Here is a 23,235-nt window from a genome sequence, read left to right as displayed (position 1 = left end):
GAAAGGTTTTCTAAATTAGATTAAAAATGCCAAGAAGAGCAAGAAGGTTCTTAACTTTTATTTAGAATACCTAAGAGGTTGTTGATGCATGTGTAGGTGGTAATGACTATTAATTTAGTCAGCATATTTTATGATGACATTACTGCTTCAGCCATTTCTGTTGATCTTGCTTAAACTGCTACACATGACATGCACACACTCATGGGCTAAAAGCATCTGCAGTTTTTCGGGTTTAATTAGAGTTCACTTGATGTCTTTTTTTGGGTTTTTTCTTCCTTCTTTTTCTTTTTTACAGAGAGGTGTTTTGTCTTTTAGTCTCTTACAGGAAGTGTGTCTTGCCCTAAATCTCACCTTCCCCTTGGACTGACTTTGTTATAAATCTAGTAGTGAGCTGAGGTTCAAGGTGAAGTCACAGTGGATTCGTGTGAAGCTGTAGCCTTAGGTGTGGAATAACGAAATAGCACACTCAAGCTCAGGACATCAAATTTCAAGCCTGAGAGGAAAATATCAAAGAAAGAAAAATAAAAATAAAAAAAGCTGGCTGTGTACAAAGACATCCCCCGACACACACGAACACAAACCTCCATGACAAAAAGACAAAAGCACAGAAAGTCAGGAGGAGGAGAATAATAATAAAAACAAATGTCCAAACCTCCTGGAGCAGATGTTTCATCGTTAAATGATGGCCTGAGGGCAGAGGGAGGATGATGAGGAAACACTGGCTTCTGCCCTGCTCTGTAATTAAATGGTGGCCGGATGGAGTGAGAGGCAGGGAGATGATAAGAACTGGGCTCTGTGCCCCAGGATAGAGGAATATTGTCAGATGCTTTAAACAATATGGTTATCTGCGGGAAAAGTCATTTGCTAAAACAAAGATGGAAGACAGATTGTTATTTTCTAATGGAACCGCTGCAGCCTCTCTCTAAAGCAGAAATATAAAAAAATGTAAATGATACATTAACATTAGCACAAACATTTAAGAACACACAGGAAAAAAATCTTAAATGCTCAATAAAAAACGAAAAATATAAATATTGTAGCTAAAACTGGCACATTACATAAAAAATCCATAAGGAAGCCTATAACAATGCATGATCAGAACTGCTTTCAACACCCTTCAGAAAATGTTCCTTTTTTACCTTAGAAAACAAACATATGGATACCAAGTCAGTATTACTCATTATTACCTGAATGAAACATAAATGTGTTTCCCAAATTCCATTACAATTCATCCAAATAGTTGTTGAGATCAACCGGTCAAGGCAGGTGGCCGCCCACCTAGAGCCAGAGTCTGCTCCAAGGCCTTCTAAACGGCAGATTTTCCTCACCACTGTCGCCAAATGCTTGCTCATGGAGGAATGTTGGGTTCTCTGAATTACAAAATTTAATTAAAGAGTTTGGTCTAGACCTGCTCTAATTGGAAAGTGTCATGAGATAACCTTTGCTGTGAATTGGATCTATATAAATAAACTGAATTGAAAAACTGAACTGAGATATTTCATTTAAAACGTACAAATGTCAGCTTTACGACCTGCTAGCAATGCTAAAAATGGGAAAAAAAATCCTCCAACAAACCATTCCACAGACAAATGTTTTCCATTTTAGTGAGAGAAAATGGAAAAGAAATTCAAAGGGATGAGAAAATAAAGCCTTCAGATCAGGGTCATTGGTCTCGCATCAAATCCTGTGTGCATACCACTGTATTGTACACGTTCAGTCACCAAGAAACACCAGAGATTTCCTGACATTTGATTCAAGACTTGTCCACACACACACCCTTATAATAATTGTTTTTTTTCCTGTGCAAACAATGTGCATTTGCACAACTTGTTTTGATTCCATTAAACACAAGCACAGTTTGCTCCCTGAACACAAATACAACCATATATCATAATTAGTGGTGCTGAGAGAGATTAAACCACACACAACAAACAACACACTCTTGAATGCACAACAGAAGAAACTTTTACAGAGTAGGGAAAAAGCAAAAGGGGAAATAATGCATGGAGTGACAACTGGGATACGCACATGCGCGATTTCAGTTGACAATACTAAGATTGGTTTGCTTTGAGAAATCAGTACAGACAGGGTTCAGGGAAAGGGCCTAGTCTCTGTTTTGTTTTGTTTTTTTGTTTTTGTTTATTTGACAAAGCTTTTTAATATGTTTTAATGTAATGAATGGTGTCACTAAATTGTACAATTGTCAAAAAAAAACAGCCTGTCACAAGAATTTCATTATATCAAATGCCAAACTTTCAATCCTTTTCCTTCTACAGTAATGGCACAGTCTCCCTTGAGAAAAAAAAGCATAAAACTCAGTGGTGACATGAGGACTTCTCACCTAAATACAGTAACAGAGTGTTTTGCAAAGTGCTGTATAAAGAAATCAGGAATTACTCTTGAAAGCTGGTAGGGAGAGAAAAATTCCTTGTTTTTAAATGTCTGGATATTTTATTTTGACTACTTCATTGGTAAAAAGCTTTTATCCGAACTTTGCCAAGCAAAGATTGTTGTATCGCTGCCAGTCAGGTTTCGAATTCTCCTGATGGGGATTGAAGATGAGTACAGTCAACCCTGAAAAATGGTTGCGACTTCATGGAGTCATGCGACTGATGCCAAAGTAGACTGCTTCATTTTTCTGGCTTTAGCTTCAAATTAGATCAGACATCAGAAACGACCTTCAGATATCAGCGAAGTCAATATGCTGACTAGGATGCATCTTAGAAAAAAGCCAGTGATCAAGATTTATGGAGTGAGGCTACACTGTGTGTCAAGAGCGATACGTGTCTCATCAATGGTGAAATGAAATGTCAAATTAGTTTGTGTGGGGGCGTGTGTATATGTTTTAGCTGGTCTACAGGAAGGCTCTCATAGCTGTTTGCACACTAGATTGAGAGACAAAGAATTTGCCGTGCAAGGATCCCAAAGTGGGAGAATAGAGGGCCAGTGCGAGAGTCAAATAGGGTGCTTATAGTGCAGAACACTAATAAGGAAAGTGTCAGCAGGACAGCAGCAGCAGATCCATTCTCCTCCGGGCTCATTCTTGGCAGTACCTGTTATAAACTTTCTCTGCCGTCTTGCACAATTGGTTCTGTAATTTAAAAAGGTCAGCATGGCTCTTGTGTAATTCAATACTCTCATGGTGCTGTATTAACCACATATTTAATCACCCTCAGGGTGGTGTGCAAGCTGAATACTGAATGTAGAAAGAAGAGGAAGAGGCCACAGTACAATACAGGGCCCAGTTCTCCCACCTGATGTATATGACTCACAATATGTAGGAGGAGGAACAGCTTATTGATGAGTGTGCCTCTGTGTTTCCACTTTAGTTGAAAGAAACATCTGAAAAACTGATTGTTTTTTAACAAAGGAATTTATCTGTGAGCATGGCATAAAATAAAACTGGTCGGGGAAAAGGAGTTTGTTTCAAGTTGTTTCCACAACCGAGCAAAGATGAGTAAATTCAATTTGTATGAGTTGCAGTGGCGGCATGACAGATGCAGTATATTGTGTTATGGAGTTTGGTGGTCTAGACAATCACATTAAAGGGCAGGTTCACCAATGAAAAACTGTCAGTAGTAAAAGGTAAACAAAATTTGCTATCATGAGACATACAAAGCCATAAATATTGCAAGTTTCCTGCAGTGTAATTACGGCATGAAAGACAGGAGTCTACACTTTTAAGGAAAATAATGGCGGCATTATTTAATTATATATTAAATATCCTTAATTCAGGAAAAATAACACGCAATTCTTGATGCATCAAAGAAAATTTAAGATAAACTGAATATAAAACTCATTTTATGTTCAGAATCTACACAACCCAAGCTTGAAAAATATGAAGTACCTGTTGCACTGAGACCGGCAGAGCATTATGGAAAATGACTGAGAAAACCAATCACCAGGTAAATTACTGTGAGCAGAGAGACACTTTATTATCTTTAAAAAGACGACTAATACATGTGGTTCAATATACTGCACATATGGCATGCTTAGCCGAGCAGACGACACACGCCGAGAAGCTGCGAGTGAAGCCAGAGAGAAAAGATGAATGAATAAGCTTTCGTCTAGAAATGAAGCCACTTAACCTTTATGATTCTTTCTAATATGCCCAACCATATACAGTAAAGATCAAAGATACCAACATGCAACCAAAGCAGTAATCGCAGCATACAGAATGCTGAAAATGGGCAAATGAATACATTTTTGATAGATCTTTTATGTTGACAGTGTTTTCAGGTTTAGGTTTGATACCCACAGTGGTGGGTATCAGTGAACCGCTATATTTGCTTGCTCACGTTTACATATGCCACAAGTGCATATAATTTTGCCAGGTTTCACAAGCCGCCACTGATGTTACTTGCATAGATGGCCCAATTCTATCACTAGGGAAGAATGTCAGTAAGGAATAATTCTGTAAAACTACCATTATGTGGTTATTAAAAATAAACTGTACTTTGCAACTTAAGGTTAAAGAAAGGTCTTGATTGCTTGATGATGCTGGTCTCCTGCACGAAAGACGCACTGTAACCCCATCCCATCACCATAACCTTCCTACATTGCTGGGGCACATTACTTCCTGTGCTGACACTTAATGATGGCAGTGGATGTAAATTTTGAAGTGCATAATCGAAATGTAATAATTCCTAGTAATGGGCTGATATCCTCATTATCTAATTATTTTGCGCTGTGAGACAGTGTACACAGGAGACTGGCTCATTACTCATGAACCGGAGTGAGTTAATAAAGTAGCTCAGAAAACCCAAAGGATGAAAACACCTTTAAAAAAGGAAACAGGGAGTCATTGCTTTTGGGAACTGGAGGTATTTACTTTAAGGCGAAGAAATTAAAAGAGCTGCCAGTCAGCTAGTATGCAAAGAAATAAAATCAGAGTGATGCCTTGACATTTCTCTCTCGATGAGAGACAATGGAAGAAAGACACACGGTCCTGGCGGGATTCGACTTTCCTGCATCTAGATATTCGCGACAGTGTCTTCACTATGCTGACACATTTGCAGAAAGTACAATTCGTGACTTAGATCTGACATCCCTCTCTGGTTTGGGTGAATTGTCTCTGAAGCTGAACACCTTGCTTGAGGCGTCAAGTGCCTTACATAAGAAAGAATGTCTATTTTCAAATCTTTGTTTCTCAATTCCAGTGCGCTTACTGATATGTCATTGTGCACTTAAAATTCTTGAGGGTATCACCTTGTATCTATGAAGCTATAACGAGTGCAGAATATGAGTAGCAAGTGATAAGAAAAGCCCTCGGATATTACACTATGATGGCATCAGAGTGCTAAGTGGAAGTGTCAATTCACCACAAGCTGGATTCAATCCTGAAATAGCTCTAACTGCTGCCAGTCAGAGATCCTGTTGCAGGGTTGTGATTTAAAGCATTTCTTCCAAGGCAAGTGATCCCTCACTCCTCCACACACATGCTCACATGTACACCATTAAAGCAGAGTACACACACACACACACTGCCCCCTGCTTGACAAGTAAATTGCTTCCTAGATTGTGTTGCCAAAAGAAAATACGGAAAGAAAGAAGTTGGTGGCATCAACATGGTTAAAGAAAATGAATGAGAGGTGAGAGGCAAGAGAATGAAGTTAGGGAGTCAAAATAAGCAGGTAACAGAAAGCAGCGAGTGTGAAATGCTCTTTTAAGCAGGGCTGTATGGACCTGTCATCCTGTCTGATGAGAACGGGCTAGAAAAGGAGAGAAATCAACATGGTGTGACTGAGATGGCTGCCAATGGTGGTGACAAGAAAAATAGGAGATTTTCATCCATACAGTATATGCTTAACATTCATATCTGAAATCAAGATCAAGGAAAAGTGCTCAGAAAGGAAGAAATTTTTGGATGTTTTCGGGGCATTAAGGGGGACTGGGACAAACATGGTGGGGTTGGGTCAGTACCAAAGAATAGATAGATAAAACGATAGATAAGGCTGAGGTTGAAAACCAGTTCTTAACATTCTGACAAAACTGACATGAAGACTGTCAGCACATACAGGACACAGAGGACTCACAGCAGATTTTCACAATCTGAAACAGATTCATAGTCATTTTTACTTAGTAACAAATGTCCCAAAGAGACTCCATTCATTCTATTTTTCAAATCCTTACGGGGACATCCTGCAGTCTTGTCAGCGTGCACTGGGTGACAGACAGCATATACCCTGGAGGTATCTTCTAGCTAATCAGAAATGGTTGTGCAATTTGTGAGCTGCAGATTTGCAAAATCTTTCACTAATGCATACTAGTGATAGGTGAATCATCAAAGAAAAATTTTGGTTAAAGGCTTTTATAGACTACATGAGAATAATTACTGACGTGTGCTAAGAACAATGGTGCCATTCTAATGCCAAATGACTGATGTAACTCCAAAAACTATAAGGTTTCATTAAGACTAGGGCAAAGGTGTCAAGCACATAATAGTCAGACACTCACACAGACTGACAGACCACGATGATGGAGCCAGACAATGAAGTCACCGATGAAAAGACATTCCAGTACAGAGAACTATGATATTTCTTACCTGGGACTAAAGGAACGTCTTGGCCCCGGGCCAGCCTAAGCAGAACCATTATGAGGAGGGGTGTGGCCCCTGACCACGTGCCACGCATTATGATGCTCACTGTCCTGGCATCACTAGGTGTCAATCTGGAGAAAGAGAGAAAAAAAAAGAACAGTTAAAAGGCTGGTCATGTTGCTGGGATATCCCTGTGCTTACTGGGTTGCAGAAAGAACAGAGGAAATGGATATTCAATTTATTGTGCAAATTACAATAAAATGCCAGAGCGCAGGAGAAACCGATTACTGCAACAGCATGACCACAATACATAAAACATCTCATTTCTAATGACATTTATAAAGCATTAGTGAATACAAAGCAGCTTTTACAACAAATGACTAACAATTCTCTATCGAATCCCTTTATGTTGTCATAGTATGGTCGTAGAATCCATAATTTATAATCCTGGATGGGTGCAATCTTGGAAGGTTAAGAAGATTGCAAATAGATTTTCTCAGTTGCTAAACTCTTACTCAGTAGCTCCTTTGTTCACACAGGCACACACAACAAATGTCTCTGTGTCAAATTGCTTTCAGACAGGTGAGACAAAAGCGTCAGAGTTTAGTGGTGTGTGCGAGACAATACCGCTGTGCTGGCATCACCTGAGCACAGTGACAGGGACCGTCTGTAGCATGGAAATAAATCTGAGGATTCTCCTGATCAGCCATCTGTGGAACAACCTGTTCACCCTTGTTTGATTACATCCATCAGGCCAGGCAGCCCGGGCTGCTCCGTCTCTCGGTCTTTCTCTGTATCTCTCTCTTTCACACTTTCCTCTCTGCACTATGATTTTCTGTTTGCAGTGCTTTTTCCCCAAGCATGACACATTCCTCGAATTGGATATGCTTCAGCTAAAATATGATGGACTTGCTTTATCGTAAATTTCAAGGCACTACAGTAGTGGCTGAGTCTCGTCATGCCTTGCATCTTTTGAGATGATGAAGAGCATTTCACATCGCCTCGCCACAGTAAAAAGGTGAATGTATGCAACAATGAAAAGAGGAAGATATGGACTCTCCACCCCGTTTTTTTTTCCCAGCGACTGGACAATGAGCTAAATATCCTTTTGATTTTTCAAAAAAATCCATGTCGTTTCAATTCATGTAACACCAAATGGAACCCACTATTTGCCACTTATTGGAAGCTCCTTCTTTTTATGCCACCCTTTTTTTCATGCCTCTCTGTCGCTCTCCCTTCTGTAATAGGTGCAGGAGAAAGAAGGCACAAGCATACCAATTTTCTCTTATAGCTTTTTTTCTCCAATCTTATCTTGGGGTACTCAGTGGACACTCCTGCACTCCTTTATATGCACTTCTTGTTCTCAGAATTAGAAGTGCTTCTGAAAACGCTGTCTGCCACATCTCAACCGCAGGGAACTCATTGTTGCAGCCTGTGTTATCACCACCTCTCATTCCTCCAGTGTCACAGCAGAGCCAAAGAATTATGTGTTGCATTTGCACAATTACTCCATTTGCATGTGATGATGACAAGCACATTCTCAGCTAAATGTCTGATAAAGAAGTCCCCGTGGTCAGTCTGAAATACTCCAGTGCTTTCACTCTGCCTGGCCACCTGAACCATTGGCATGCCAGTATCCTGGAGGAGCAGCAGACTAGGTTCCTCCATTTTTCTTGATAATTGTGTCAGATAAACACACCGCATCGTCCTCTTGCAGGAAATCTGATAAATACTCAATTACCAGTCAGGAGATGGCTGTGACAAGTGGCCACCAAGGGTCTTCAGTTTGGGGGAATGTGGGATACATTGCACTGAGATGGCCTCCTCAACCCAGAAGCAAGTAGCGAGAAGTTGGATTCGTGATTCAACTCATCACCCTGTTCCATTTGATTAATGAATGGACGGATTAGAGATAAAGGAAGATTTATTTGAGGCCTCCCCTCTACAAACCACAAACATGTATGTGAAGCTACATCACAGTCCAATCAATGCATGTTCCTCTATTCATTATTAAGCCTGCTTCCATCAGAGGAAATGAATATATTTTACAAGACTTGTTTCAGTGGCTTCCTCTGCGTTCACTACCAATTCAGTCTGAGAGGAATGAAAGACCTTTATTGTCTCCCTTTATCTGACTCAATGACTGCTGAATGGATTGAAGCCAATTAATCTGGCAGTGACAAGAAGCATTGCTGCTGGCTCAGTGACCAACTCCCACAAAAGACAGGAACCATCGGCAGAACAGTCACTGCCCACAAATTGATTTTCGGATGCTTACTAAACCAAGGTGATGTCATTCAAAACCTGTGGTTTCTCATGTGACGCTTACACATGACTCAATCAGTTAAACTCAGACATGAAACAACTGCGGACAGCATTCATCCTGCAAATGGTCAAAGTTTCCTGACGCACCGAGGCTCAAGCACATTATCCTTGAACCCGGAGAAAGCTCAGGTGAAATGTTTAAAAGGAGGATTTGCAGGTAACTTAAGTTGAAGTTAGTTGGAGGCCTTTGAGAATAAGACTGAACTTAATTTTACCCCTGACTGAGACCTCTACTCCTCACTTCTTAGTCTGTATCTCTTTCATCCAATGCCTTTGTGTTTCTGAAGCACGCTGCACATACTGACATTGACAAACCAGAGGTAAGGCTGAGAACGAGGCCACAGTATGATGGACATGGCAAAGAGGACAAGAAAATCAATACAGTAAGTACAAAAATACTAAAGAGCTTTTACGCAAAGTGGTCAATTTATTAGGTACACCTCTACAGCCTAATGCAAACCAATACAACTGCATTTCTGCTTTTACGATGTCTATAATGTGAAGTTTTTGTTGACAATGGCTTAAATTATGTGTTTTTGGATTATGGCCATGGTGGTGTTGTGCTGGACTACATTATACTGAGAGGTATTTCTAATATTTTTTATGTAAAAAGGAACAACTCTCAATGTAATCCAATCCAATACAACATGATCTTAAACTGTGACTCCAGAATAAATATATAAGCAAATTTACACATTTACACACACAATGTAAATGATGCTATTAACTCTGTAAGGGTAAAATGTGGCCACTGAATGCACGATTCACTGAGGAATGACTGTAACATCCTTTTGCATTAATAAACAATTTCTTGAGTTTTCTTACTGAGCCACAGCAGAAGGATATGTCTGCAGGATTGACACAACACCATCAATGAACCTATTAAATGACTATTAGGGCAAAGATGTCCACTTTATTTGGCCAGATTACACTGCTGAAATAATTTGAATGAAAATAATTGCTTCATGTACAGAGGAAGTACAGTTGCAATTACAAAAAACTGTCTCTCTACATGTGGCTTGTGAGAATTACACAGAAACAAAATAATCTAGACCTACACTTTATCTATTTATTAATTGCCATTATGCTTTCTTGTCAGCACAGCTGTGGACACCTGAATTTGGCCTTGCCTCTATGACTAAAGTGTGACTTATTTCTGTAAAGTTGTACATTGTAGTGTACCCTATTTTGCTTAATAAGACGAAAGTCACTTCTATACAAAGTCTCTACAACCAAAACTGCATTGTTCTGCATTGCTGGTACTAGCCAGCAAAGCTTTTGACTCTGGAGTTCAGCATTAATGGATGTCTCTGTTTTTTCATTTATTTGTATGCAAAACACATGTACAAAAAGACAAGGCACCGAGATTCTTTGATGAATGAAGTTCACTGGGGTAGAAAAAATAATTCATCTCATGCAACAAATCCATTCAATGAGCAGTTCCTTTGAGAACCCATTATCATTTTCATGGGGCAACCACTGGTTTATTACTATGTGTAAACCCATTACTAGGTTAAAACCAAAATAGAACAAGTAAGTTCACTACATCGTTTGGCTCCATAAAACTCAAAATCCTTTATAAATGTTTGAAGTTTGAAGGCCCCAAGGAAAGAATAGGATGGCAAGCACTGCTGTATTTGAAGAAAGTTCACCTGACTTTCAATCAACATGGGGTGAGTAGGTAATGATGAATTTGGGTGAATTATTCCTTTAAACCTTCAGACTGGTGCAACTGAGCCTAAAAGGCCTGTCCAAAGTCTCACAGTAACATGGATGGGAGGGTAGTAGAAATGTGAGGAGTTTGTCTTGAAGCACACACACACACACGCACGTACACACACGCAAATCTCTTAAAGTGTGTGTTGTGCGCTGTCAGCTTCACGTGTTGATGGATCGTTGCTATGCCTCTCAAGGTCTGTGTTCTCCATGTCAGCACGGATACTGCTCCCTCATAAAAATGCCAACACTGGATTAAGCATCTCACATTCACAGTACATTATGCCCCTTCACTTCATTACAATAAAAGGATTAACCTGCTTGGGATATGTAAAGTGATGGGTGGGGAAGCTGGACGACATGTGGCTGAACTGTCCTTCCCCCTTAGCGTAGATCACATCTCTTGTGCCTCTCAGAGTTGTGCTACTAATCATCCACACTCCTGTGGGGCCTTGATACAGACTGCGGCAACACACAGAAACAAATCTGAAGCCATTAGGACGCCCTGCAGTTGACTTACATAATAACATATGCCCCATCCATTCCACAGGGAAAGACCCTAGTTCACCGTCCCATTTTCTGTTCATTTCGTCTGTATGCCATGTAGTGGAGGCTGCTCTCAAAACTGTCGTAGTGGTGAAAACTATTTCAGAAATTGTTAAGTAGTTTGGAAGTTTTACACCCTGGGAGAGATGTTTAAATTGCTATAATATAATAGGGGTAAAAGGTATTTTTATAAAAAAACACTTTTTTTATCAAAAAGTGATGGAGTTATAAGAAAAAGTCAAATTAAAATAAATTAGAAGAGCCGAAAGCACTCCGGCGTGACTGAGGAGATGGGCCTGGTGACACGAGGCCTCCCCACAGCGATCCGTCTTCTCATGAATGTGATCTGTGATAAATTAAAAGCTGATTATTTCCTGGAGGGAGAAGCCAAGCGCTTGGCCCCCAGCCCCCTCGCTGGCGGTGATGGATTAGTCCACCGTCTGCACTATGGACCTGTCCCCACTGACTGCACAGCCATGGACGCCACAGGCCTAAGTGCCTCCTACCAAGATGCCATCTCAGACAACTCTTTATTTGAATAAATGCTCCGTCATCTTTTTAAAGGACAATTCCATTTGTTTCACGAGACAGATGGATGGTTCTTTGATTTTTTTGTTAGTAGTATTACCATACAAACATCGAGTTATATTTAGCACTGATTTTTGAAAAGATGGAAAACAGGAAGCTATTCCCACAAATAACAACAGATTTTCTGTCGTCAACAAAACAGGCACTTATTTAATACCGACCCAATGGCATTTCAGTTTTTAGTTTTCTATTTTCTACTTATGCTTATTGACTTGCAACACCTACTTTTTATCTTTCTTTATATATTTTCCCCATGTGTATCTTTATGTACCAAAACACCAAGGAAAATAAACCCAGTTGATATTTTGATTGAGTGACATGAGCTTATAAATGGTGGGCTTCAAATCTGAAAGTAGAATGTTACTCACGTTCTGTGTTAAATTTCTTTAGCTGTAACATGATACACACAAACAGGGCATGGAGGGAATGACAGATAGGGCGACGTCTCAAATAGGGAGCGTTTCCTAAGTCCGAGCTCAGGTGCACAGTCCATGAGCCTCCACCAACCTGAGGCTTTTACATTATGATCCCATTCTCATGTGTCTGAACCATTTTCCCAGGGTCGGCATCATTTGGACGGCCTACAGCGCAATTTGTCTGCAGCGACCGGGTCTTTCCGAGTGGGAACAAAGGCAGTCAGCCTGGCTGTTGTGTCTTTTTGTGTCCCATATGTCAGAAGTCTGTTGCACAAACAATGAAACAACCGCCAAGAGCACAACAGTCATTATCTGCTGCAGAATGGCTGTCATTATGGTGCTGCAATCATAACTCTAATTACAAAAGTTGCTTTGTAAGCAGGTAGATTATGCAATGTTAATTTCCCGTGCACAATGCAGCAAGTGCATGTTCAAATGTCACTCACGAATGTGCCCCACACAAAAGCAGCACACGGTTTACCCTTCACAACGCCACGTCTCTTGAGGGCTGGTTTAAGCCCTCATGGTACAATCACACACCTTCTGGTCATTAATAATATTTCATTAATTGCTGTTGTAATGAATCACCCTTAACTAGATTATCTGCCATAAACCAATATGTCTGTGTGTGTGCATGGTTCTAATTGATGAACCTCATCCTTAAACGGGTCAGATTTATTACTCAGTCTTACCATCAGCCAGAGGAAACTGAGCTGAGTGTTTTCCAAGACAAAAACACTTTGTCTTCTTTTTGTTTCTCAAGGTACCACTTCCCTTGTTCCTGCAGATACTTCATTTATTTACTGGGCTATTAAATCATTCACACACACAGAAACAAACTCTGGTGAGCTATTTTTTAAAATCTAATTAAGGAATAAAAATCAAAACTTGATTTAGAAAGACCAATCATTGTCAATCCCTACTTTGTGAATCATAACTTTACCTTTCACTTAAAGGCTAATGAGCATAGATTATAACCCACCTTCACTGGTGAATTTTTGAGCATGCATATGCGTCAGAGGTGCTTAGATTTGCATTTCGCCCCAATACACAGCTGATTGATGTGCATTCATGCAAAGATTTTCTTAACAGAAGCTGTACACAGGAAGATTTTCCCTACGCACAGCACAGCAGCCTTTTTTTTTCACATTAATCACCATAAGGGTGCACTTTACCAACTGCACTCTGGCAAATTAAATGTTCAGAGTAATATCTCCATCATTGCTGTATTTCTGTTCTCTGACACAAGCATCTATCTGGCTTTGAAAAGCGGCACAGCAGAGTCTGCCAACTCGGAAAGACCTGAAACCACGGGGCAATAAAAAGTGACATCAGCAATGGGAAAGTTAATAGTGTGTTTCAGATGCACTTTCCGGAGGACAGGAGCAGCACAGGTTTCATTCACTGTAAGTGACAGAGGCTGGCAATCTCCCTGTGCCTCCCATATGCCCTTATGAATTTCAACCTGCTCTCTGTTATAACTTATAAATAGGTAAAGCTTCCACAGGGGCTTGTATGACAGACTGTAACATCAGGGCATCCACTGCATTTACAGTCTGCGTACAGATCATAGCAACTGCTTGTTTTGCTTATTCATCTATTCAGTGTGATGTTTGATTGCAGCTGGCAGTTCCCCAGTGTTGTGTGTTGTAAGAAGTGTCACACTGGTGGTTGTGTAAGACTGTTTTTCCTTTTTCCAACATGAGCCCATTTCTAACTTTGAGGAGCTCATTTCAGCACAGCTGTCACAGAAAGCCTCGAGCTGAATAAACAGTAGGTAGAAACACACAGACAGACTGACGACAACATGACTGCAGGCGCCTGTTTCAAATTGGGCCATGGGCATGTTTTTCTCCTCATGTTTCTTCTGCAGTACAAGTTTTCTTGTTCTTTTTTAATCTGACATGCCTATTATTGCCTGTGTAGTGAAATATATTGTATCATTCATCTTTAGCGATAATGGTAACCTAAAAAAATCCTCTACTCAATGTTATACAACAGAAGAATAGACACTCTACTATAACACAACATTGTAAGGCTATTTTTGTAATACTGCTCTGCTCTGTTGAACCAGAATGAGACATTTATCAAGAGGCTTACATCGACGTACAGCAAAGTGAAACAGTAAAAGTTCTAAAGTGATCGCGTTATTGAGATGTATGCTAAGAGCATCACCAGCCAATCAGAAACTAAATTAAAAATTAGAAACAAAATGAAAATGAAGGTGAAGCAGCAACAAACTTATATTGTATTGTGTATTGTATTGTGCAGATGATGAAGATGGACAGAAAGTGACTGTAAACAACGTCAGTGTTAGCTTTCTTTTTCTTGTTATTTATGCAAAATTGTGGCCTTTGGATATCATTGGGCGTATTTGACTTGGACTGGGAAACCCACAGAAAAGCCATGGCATGAAGATCCCATGAAAGATCGACAGCATTAGTCGTGTCAATGAGCACTCTGTAAGGATAAATGTTTACATTTAAACGACAAAGCCCTCCTGCAGCTGCAGTAGGTATGACGAGAGCAAAGGAGGAAGTCATATCATGGAGCAACAGTGTATGCGTAAGGAGGAGGTCAACAGTTCATCAACCTTTAACAGAGACTGCTGCACCACGTTGAATTCACGTGTTGTCTCTTTATTGTTGTAACCATGACGATGAAGGCCCCTTAACAATGAAAAAGTACTTATTTTAAACTACTTAAGAGACCAGTGGACCTCTCTTATTGTAAAGTTTAAGTCAAAATTAATTTGCTAAGTGTCTCTATTTGCATGCAAGACTAAAACTGTTGCTTTTATCTTTCACTTCAATTCCAAAATGTAAGTTTCTGAAAAAAAAAAAAACAGGTTCCTGGTGTCAAACAACACCTTCCAAGTGATGCTGTATATCTCAGGAGATGGACTAGTTTAAATCAAAGCTGTGAAAAAGGCACAACTCTTCCTTCCCTTTGCAACATTCAAAACACTGGCCTTAACAACCCACAGAGGTAAGACCTTAATGCTCCAAACAAACAAACAAACAAACAGCAGACCAAGATCAAATGTGTGATAAGAGACATGAAAGCTATACGGGAATAAACATCTGCAGCTCTAAAGACCTCTGAAGTGCAAAAAGGAAAGAGAAGGCTCAGGCACATAATGAGGACACAGTGGGTTTGTACTGCCTCTGTGCTGACAGACAGGAGCAGTGGTCCTGAACATGTATGTGGTTGAACAAGCCTCCAACATGGTGAGCCCTTCTCCTCGGGACTGTCAGCCTTCAGCAGAGCACATCATCTTTCCATGAGGATTTCATCACATTAGCCTAAGCCGGGTGCACAGATAGCAGCAACCGCAGCAGCTACAGTGTATCATCCACAGGCAGACACACAATCACCAATTAGAGCTACGACGCACACTGTAATTAGCAAGACTGACTGATTTGAGCTTGTGTAAAATGTGTTCATATTATCCAGATTACAAATAAGCACATTCATCTAATTAGCTCGCATAGCTCACAAGCTTAATTAAAGTTAATACATTACGATACCCCAAAATCCAGAGATTACAATGCTCCAAGGTTCTAGTTAATTGCAGTATTCATACATTGACAGGCAGGAGCCACAGCCTCGCTTTCCCTCAGCCAATTAAAAGTGAGGGTCAAAATGGGAAATAACTTTGTTTCTTCCTTGGATTTCTCTGAGATTTTTCTATGAGCATTTTCATTTGCAAATGTGCTCAAGGTAATATTGTCGCTACTCCTGAAAACTCTTGTTCTTTAGCCAAAATATCTCTTCCCTCTTGCAGTCCCTCCTGTCTTTGTTGCATGAAATGATACTGCCAGCCAAGTCAAATTGGCAATTACAGAGTCAGTCATCCACACAGCTCCACCTTAGTATTTGTTTGCAGCAGGCTTACAAAAAAAGGCATTTTCAGAGTCCTCCCTCACTGTTTATCTCAACTGTGGCAGGCAAACGAAGACGATACCAGGCTGAATATTCATCATATCGCAGAGGACGTTCACACTTTGTGGAATTAACTTTGCATTCACATGCTCAACAAAGTGGCATTAACATAAAGCGGCTCATTACAGTATTATATGGCTACCAGGGCCAGCATTGTTATTAATTGTGGGGGGGGGGGGGGGCATGTTAATTTGTTGTCAGGATCTGGATATAAATCAGAAAGAGCGGAATATGGCGTCCTGATATGTTGCCCTTATTACCGTGAATCTCTGCCTTTCAAGAGCGGGTCCTGCCCACACTGTACTGACACAAGCATGCTTGCACTGAAACATCCTCCGATGTGTTTTATAATTTGAGAGCATACCAGGACAGAAGTACTGAAAGAATAAAATCATATTGTGCCTCCGCCTCCATTAGAAAGAGATCAAGAGTAGCATGGTGCAGACAAAGTTGCACTACTTTTTCTTTTGGAGCTTGTACACCTAAAACAATGGTTCAACAATTTGGAAAATTTGCTTTCTCAGCATGAGTTAGTTGAAACTGATTGATACCACTGTCTTATATGATAAATATTGATTTGGAACATCTAGCCTGGTTGTTTGAAGGTGACAAAATCCATCTGGCAGCATCTCTAAAACTCACCTTATATCTCATTTATCTGAAATAAAATGATTGTGATTTTACAGGGATTTGTGCGTCTGACTATTTCTTTATCACAATTTCCTTCACTGATTGCTCAGCAACCTCATAGTGATGACAAGACTTGAGGAAGTCAGCCAAGAAATAGCAGGTAGGAGGTTTATGTTACCTTTGGACAGAGCTAGGCCAGCTGTTTCCCTGGCCTAAAGTCTTTACGCTAAGCTAATCTAACTGTATTGTTAACGGCAGCTTTATGGTAAACGGACAGATTTAAGAGTGCTATCAATCTTCTTGTCCAACTCTCGGCAAGAAAGAGAATCATAATTAATTAAACATTAATTAAACATTCTTCTCAAAATGTCTAACTATTCCATTAAGAAGCTATGACCCTGACTTTGTAACTGGCCCAGAAAGTGGCTCAGGAAGAGGATAAGTGAAGTTTTACAGACAGAAGACATGCCTGGAAGATTTCATCTTTACATTTTATGGGTTGATGACTGATTTGGTGCTTGATTTAATAATTTTTTATTTTTTACTTTTTGTTTTATCATTAACAGACATAGAAATCTTAGAAAAAGCAAACTGAAACTTTGCTGACAAACTGATTCTATGAAAGCACTAAAATCATTCCCATTAATGGTTTGTCTACAAAGAAACACCCCAAGTGTTTTAGTGGCTTCTACAAAAAAGATAAACAAAATAACTGAACAAGATTTACACATATTCATACAGATGTATAGGCACACATGAAAACACACAGACAAACACAGACACACAAACTAGTAGACAGACTCAGAGGGTATTCCTGTCTCTGGCTCCCTGATGTAGATGGATGCTCTTGGCTGCCTTTCCTGAATCTACATTAGGTCATTACAATAAGCAGCGTGGCCCAACGAAGCCCGCAAAGTGGACGGCTTGGGAGGAGAACTACTCTCCCAGCCCTGTGGGGAAACAATCTTGACACAGTCATCTGTCTCAGTTACACAGGACTCAGACCTACTGACACACACATAGAGGAACCAGGCAAGCCCCTGCAATCTCTGCTATGTTGTTATGATACTGCATTAAAGAAACTAATAGGGTGCATCTAAAAATATTGAAAATATCACAGGAAGAAAAGGGGTTTGGCTGAATATAATGGATGACAAAAATATTGGGGTATTGGGGGTTATTGTTTCTTTATCAGCTGCTAGGAAGCTTGTAGCAAGGTTAGAAATAACCTCACTTCCACACAGGTAACATCTGACCCTAGGTGTCAGGTCAAGGTAATATGGGGAGGCTGAGAGTGGACCAGGTTACGATGGAGAGGCAAGAAAAGATGAGAAGACTGGGGAGGAAGAGGATCGAGGAGGGGGGGGGGGGGGGGGGGGGAGAAAAAAACGATACAAAGTCGTCACTGCAGTGAGCTTTCACTCAGTCACCCCGGGGGCTGGCTGTGTTTACGGAGCTGTCAGTCACGTGGTGAGGCCGCTCTCAGGGGACACAGGCCACCAGGGCGATGAGAAAATAATAGCTCCTTCTGTCTGAGCTTCGAGGGACAGGGGTCTGATGGACACCACTGGGAATTAGAGCCAGCCTCCGGGACACATCGCGTCCTACACTTAAATACTGGCAGGACAGACACTCGCACATAGGATGAGGAGTAAGAACAAAATACCTGCCTCTGCAGAGATATCAATATCCATGGTAAGAACCCTCAATATCAGTGATGTCTGTCTTGGTTATACTGTTGAGATGTCTGAGGTCAGGGTCGTAGCACAAGATTTGGGACACAGGCTTTCTCTACTGGCTCCTCCCCGCATCAATAAGTGTTAATTCCCATATCTTTGAGGACCCTGTGCACTGCCCCACAGCCCTACATCTCTGTCTGAAGTAAAAGCCATCGAGTTTCAAGACGTCTTTGCACTTGTGAATAAGTAAACAGGATAACCTATTTCAAGAAAATGTTAAAGGATGACTCATCTTTTCATCAGTGTCCTTAATTGGAAAAATTATTTTATGATTTCGTGATAATGTTGCTAAGACAAAAGATTTACTTTTGAACACTTGAACACAGAAAATACACAAACCTTCCCAATAATTCTATTTGTTTCATCATTTATAACCATTTTGTGATTTAGGACAGCACAGCTTGGTGTCAGCCAAATCTCAAGCCTAAAATGTTTTTGTGCTTCAACAGACAGAGTGTTCAAAGTACTTGCAATCCAACTCAACAATAAGCAGTTCCATGCAGGCAAAAAATGTGATTGATTACCTATCTTGGAAGATTTCCAAGTCTCTGCAGGCTCATTTTCATATTACAGTGAAATGAATGATGATCAATGGCTGCTAGGCAGGAAGGAGGCAAATCTATAAAATATATGCTATATTTTAGAAGATGATCATGTGTGAAGTATAGATAATTTGGAGTGAATGGGATGAAGGGGTTGAAGCAAAATAGTGAGTTGGCGTAAGCAGACTGATCCACTTAAGGACTGCAGTGTAAAGAAATACACTGACAATGTATAAAAGAGCTTCAGGATGGGCCCTTGGTGAGGAGCAGGATTGGAAACCACTGTTCCATCCATAAAACCTGACTTTAAATCATGCTGAACCACCATTAAAAGGGTTGAAAGATAGTAGAGCTCATCATTAGTACAAACACTCAGAAATCATGGGGTAGCATCTGTTTTCTGCACATCCTCCCACATCAATGCTAAGAGCAGTAGGCCTCAGGGAAGGAGGGGGGGACGAACAGAGGGCTATTCCCCTGTCCCTTACCATGAATAACAATCTCTACCTCCAGGTAATTAAAGGGGACAAACGATGTTCATGGGGCCACGCCAGCCCTTCATTAAGCAAAGGAACTATTGCACAGTGTACACACATGAGGAGAAATAGACTCTTCACACACCAGTCCAGGAAACATAATGGGCATTGATTTTGAGTGGACTTGGAGAGACCACGTCCCACTATATCTATTACACAGATTAATTCATGTATCTTTTTATCTACCAGGCTTAATGCAACGCTGCACATTTTATTCTTTGTTCTCAGCTGCGTCAAATGAGGCGTCTGCTGCCTTTGTCTCTGCCAAGAGCCTGGACAAGATGATGACCTGGCCTCTTGTGTATCACCACCGAGCCCACAGTCTGCATACGCACTACAAAGACTCTCATAAAACACACAAAAGCACATGCTTATGCATTCTCACTGCAGACAGATTACTCACATTCACGTGCGAGTGGATTTTTACATCACACAAATGAATGTGCAGGCATACGCAGAACATTTGGATCTGTTTAAAAATCAGAGCAGTGTGGACATCTGAGACACAGATAGACAATACACACCAGGCAACTGTGTACTTTTCCTCATCCCATTTGAAAGTGGGTATTGACATCAAACACTACGCCGCTGCTGAGCATGCAGAAACTTGCCACTATGTTTGAAGATACTGCATGAGACAAACAAGAACATGCAAATAACAACCCACATCCTGAATCCAGGCTAACATCGACACAGAAGTGACTTTGTCGTTGGTCTTTTGTGTTCTTGAGGGATTAGCGATCTAGACTTGTCTGTCTCTTTATTCATGATATTACGCAGGATTCAGGTAACAAGGAGCAAGTCAAGATGAGAGATTAACGGACTCTCTCAGCCCAAACAAAATAAGTACAGTGATTAGCTAATCAGTCATATCAGGAGAACTGCTGGAGGTGGACGCTGCTTTGCTAAGAAAAACTTGAACCTCAGTAGTCCTTTGCTGTCTTATTCCCACATTTCACAATGTCCAAGTACAGGACAGTTCCAAGTCAAAAGACACTTTAAAAACATCAGGGACACCCCGGGCACAGCTCAGTGCCTCCCACTGAGATGCAAGCTGCTTTTATGACTTTAAAACCTGTTAAATAATGCTGCACCTGCAAAATGCTGCAAAAAGCTGAAATAATGCACCACAGATATCCCACTAAGAACTGGGTAGTGTTGGTACTTACATAGGGGATGCTCATATATAATATTTGTAATATGCATACATAATATAGAGTTACAGTAGAAAAAAGCATATTTAATATAAATGTGGGTAAGAAATTTAACGCTGATACAGTGTCTGTATCATTATATATATATTGGATATTTTAAGGTATGCTTGTAAAAGTTTTAAGGGCAACAAACACATTTAAATTACTGTAGTGATTGTGCAGATTTGTCGATTTTTTTAGAAGAGGATAAAAACATCTAAGCTTGATGCTCTTGGTGAGAATCTGGCTACAGTTGGCATTGGCTGCAAACTACGTACCGTCGAAAGGCTACAAACGTTGACCCAAGAAGTTTTAACTACTTTTGATACAAGTTTGTCATCCGCACAAACCTATGCTAACTAGGCTAAAGAAATAGAGAAATGAGTGGAAGCTACATAGCTTAGCTTGCGAACATTGTTTGAGTCAGCAGCTGATGCACACACCCAGTGTGATGTTTGACTCACTTTGCAGAAAGTAGGGGTTGTCTAGCTAACGTTAGAGGTTTCTCTTTCATGGATGCAATGCTGGTGAAAAAACGGTGGCCAACAAGGGCAGCGCACCACTACAGCCTGAAATATTTCCATTAGGAGAAACATTTCTAATGGAAATATTCTGGACGTGTGTGTTTTCATTTCTCAAGCACCATACAAATGACCAAAGCTCTCAGCAAACCATGTAGCAGCACTCTGCACGTTACTTCTTGATTTGAATTAGGACAAAGATTTACCATACAAATATCACACAAAATCAAATTATAAATGCTGATGTAAGATGCACAATAAAAAAGCTGACAATTGATCTTTTTTGTATAAATTGATTTTAATTTCATCTCAGCTATAACCTAAAAAATAAAAATCTCTTATGTACTGTCCAGCATCTTCGGGCTGACAGTGAACAACAAAGGTTTTTCGCATCAACATAATGGTTTTCTGAGCATTTACATTTGTTTGAAAGCTTTTCAATGTAAGTAAGCCTTGTTCATGCTGAGGTGGCTCACGGGTCAGGAGCTTATCACCTAATCCAGGGAAAAGAAATGGTTTACAGCAGGTGTACAACACAAGCCCTTGGATAGGACAGGAGTCTATCACAAAGGCTTAGACCCAATATGCTTCCCTTAATGCTAAGTGGCAAGCAGCTAAGCATTGGCTCCCATTTTTTAGAAATATTAAATACAGTGAGGACTGAGCATCTCACTGCAAACTACTACTGATCAAGATCATACTTTATATAGTTTGTATTACTGTGAGTTGTGGAGCAGTAAATGCACAGTTATCCTGAGACAAATCATAGAGCAAGGTCTCAGACACATTTTTTATCTCTTTCATTTCACACTTTATGGAGCTGTACATCGGTATGACATTGCAGATTTGGGAACAGAACAAATTCCTCTTCCGTGACAATATGTTCATACACAGTAAATAGAAACCAAACTGGACCAGCATATGGGAATTTCTTACAGCAGAGATGGGCAGTAGCTTTTTGTTAATAAAACCACAGCCACATCAGTATCGCTATAGTTTCAGATCTATTTCTGGCATGGTCAGAACTGGCAGAGATTTTAGCAAACGCTCGAAAATGAGTCATATGTGAGCTATCTGCTAACTATCTGTACGCACACATACACAAGGAGTATCTTATGATGATTTTTTTTTTCTTTTGACGGAGCAATCTTCTAGGTACTTAACAGCATTAATTTCCATGTGGTGCTGCAGATTGTCTGTTTGATTTACACAACACTGAATCTCCCTGAGAGGCGACCAAAGATATCTAAATCCAAGCCTTTGATCACCATCTCCTCTATTCCACTTCCCGTCTCTCCGCAGCTCTACAGTGTTCATCCTCTCCTCCTTGCCCTGTTGTTGTTGTTGTTGTTGCTGATGATGAATTCATTTTCAGTTCACAGCATTATTCTGCTGAAGTCCTCAGTGCATTCAAGAGTCTTCCCAGCACAACAAATTAACATAAAAACAGAAATCACTGATTCAGATTGGAAACGCTCCCCATTATCAGGATGTGAAAATAAAAATTCAATAATGTGCATGAAGAATAATGGTTAAACTAATATAAAAAAATCAAAGCTGGGTATTATACTTCATTGTCTTATGGCAAGCAGAAAGTATATGAACAGTAATTAGAAACTGTAATCTGCTTCCAGTGTGTCTCAACCCGCAGATGAATGTCAAAATCCTAGCAAGAACACATCCCAACTCCCTCTAGACAAGACTAATTGACTTGCCACCATGGGTGACTGACATGCCATCCACAGGGCACCATAATGGCTGTGTCATGAGGGAATGATGAGACCTGCCGGCAGCTTGCAGTGCTCGACCTTTTACATGGGAGGTCAGGTGTCAGAGGGAACAGGATCTCCCTGTTGTTGGACCCACAGCCTCGGGGCTCTGTGGGGATGAACCAGACGAAGGGGAACTGGAGCTTTTCAATCAAGCAGCCTTGCAGGACAGAGACTTCATTCGGAATGGCGTTGGAATGAAAAATAAAAACAATAAAACAGAAATCAATC

At 40.4% G+C, this 23,235-nt stretch overlaps 1 protein-coding gene across 4 annotated transcripts in view; it reads right to left on the bottom strand.

The window, feature by feature from the left end:
• The window catches only part of robo1 (roundabout, axon guidance receptor, homolog 1 (Drosophila)), a 290,091-nt gene that overhangs the window by 182,830 nt on the left and 84,026 nt on the right, over window positions 1-23,235 (bottom strand). For all 4 annotated transcript variants that reach the window (XM_046389557.1, XM_046389563.1, XM_046389560.1 and 1 more), the window contains exon 2: window positions 6,545-6,669. In XM_046389557.1, coding sequence (XP_046245513.1) covers window positions 6,545-6,632 — 88 coding nt within the window. In that variant the 5' untranslated portion in view covers window positions 6,633-6,669. The remainder of the gene's footprint in view (window positions 1-6,544; window positions 6,670-23,235) is intronic.

Source organism: Scatophagus argus, chromosome 5, assembly GCF_020382885.2.
Source record: "Scatophagus argus isolate fScaArg1 chromosome 5, fScaArg1.pri, whole genome shotgun sequence".
Lineage (NCBI taxonomy): Eukaryota > Metazoa > Chordata > Actinopteri > Scatophagidae > Scatophagus > Scatophagus argus.
The sequence above is the reverse complement of the archived record's forward strand: the minus strand, read 5'-3'. Positions and strand labels throughout refer to the sequence as shown.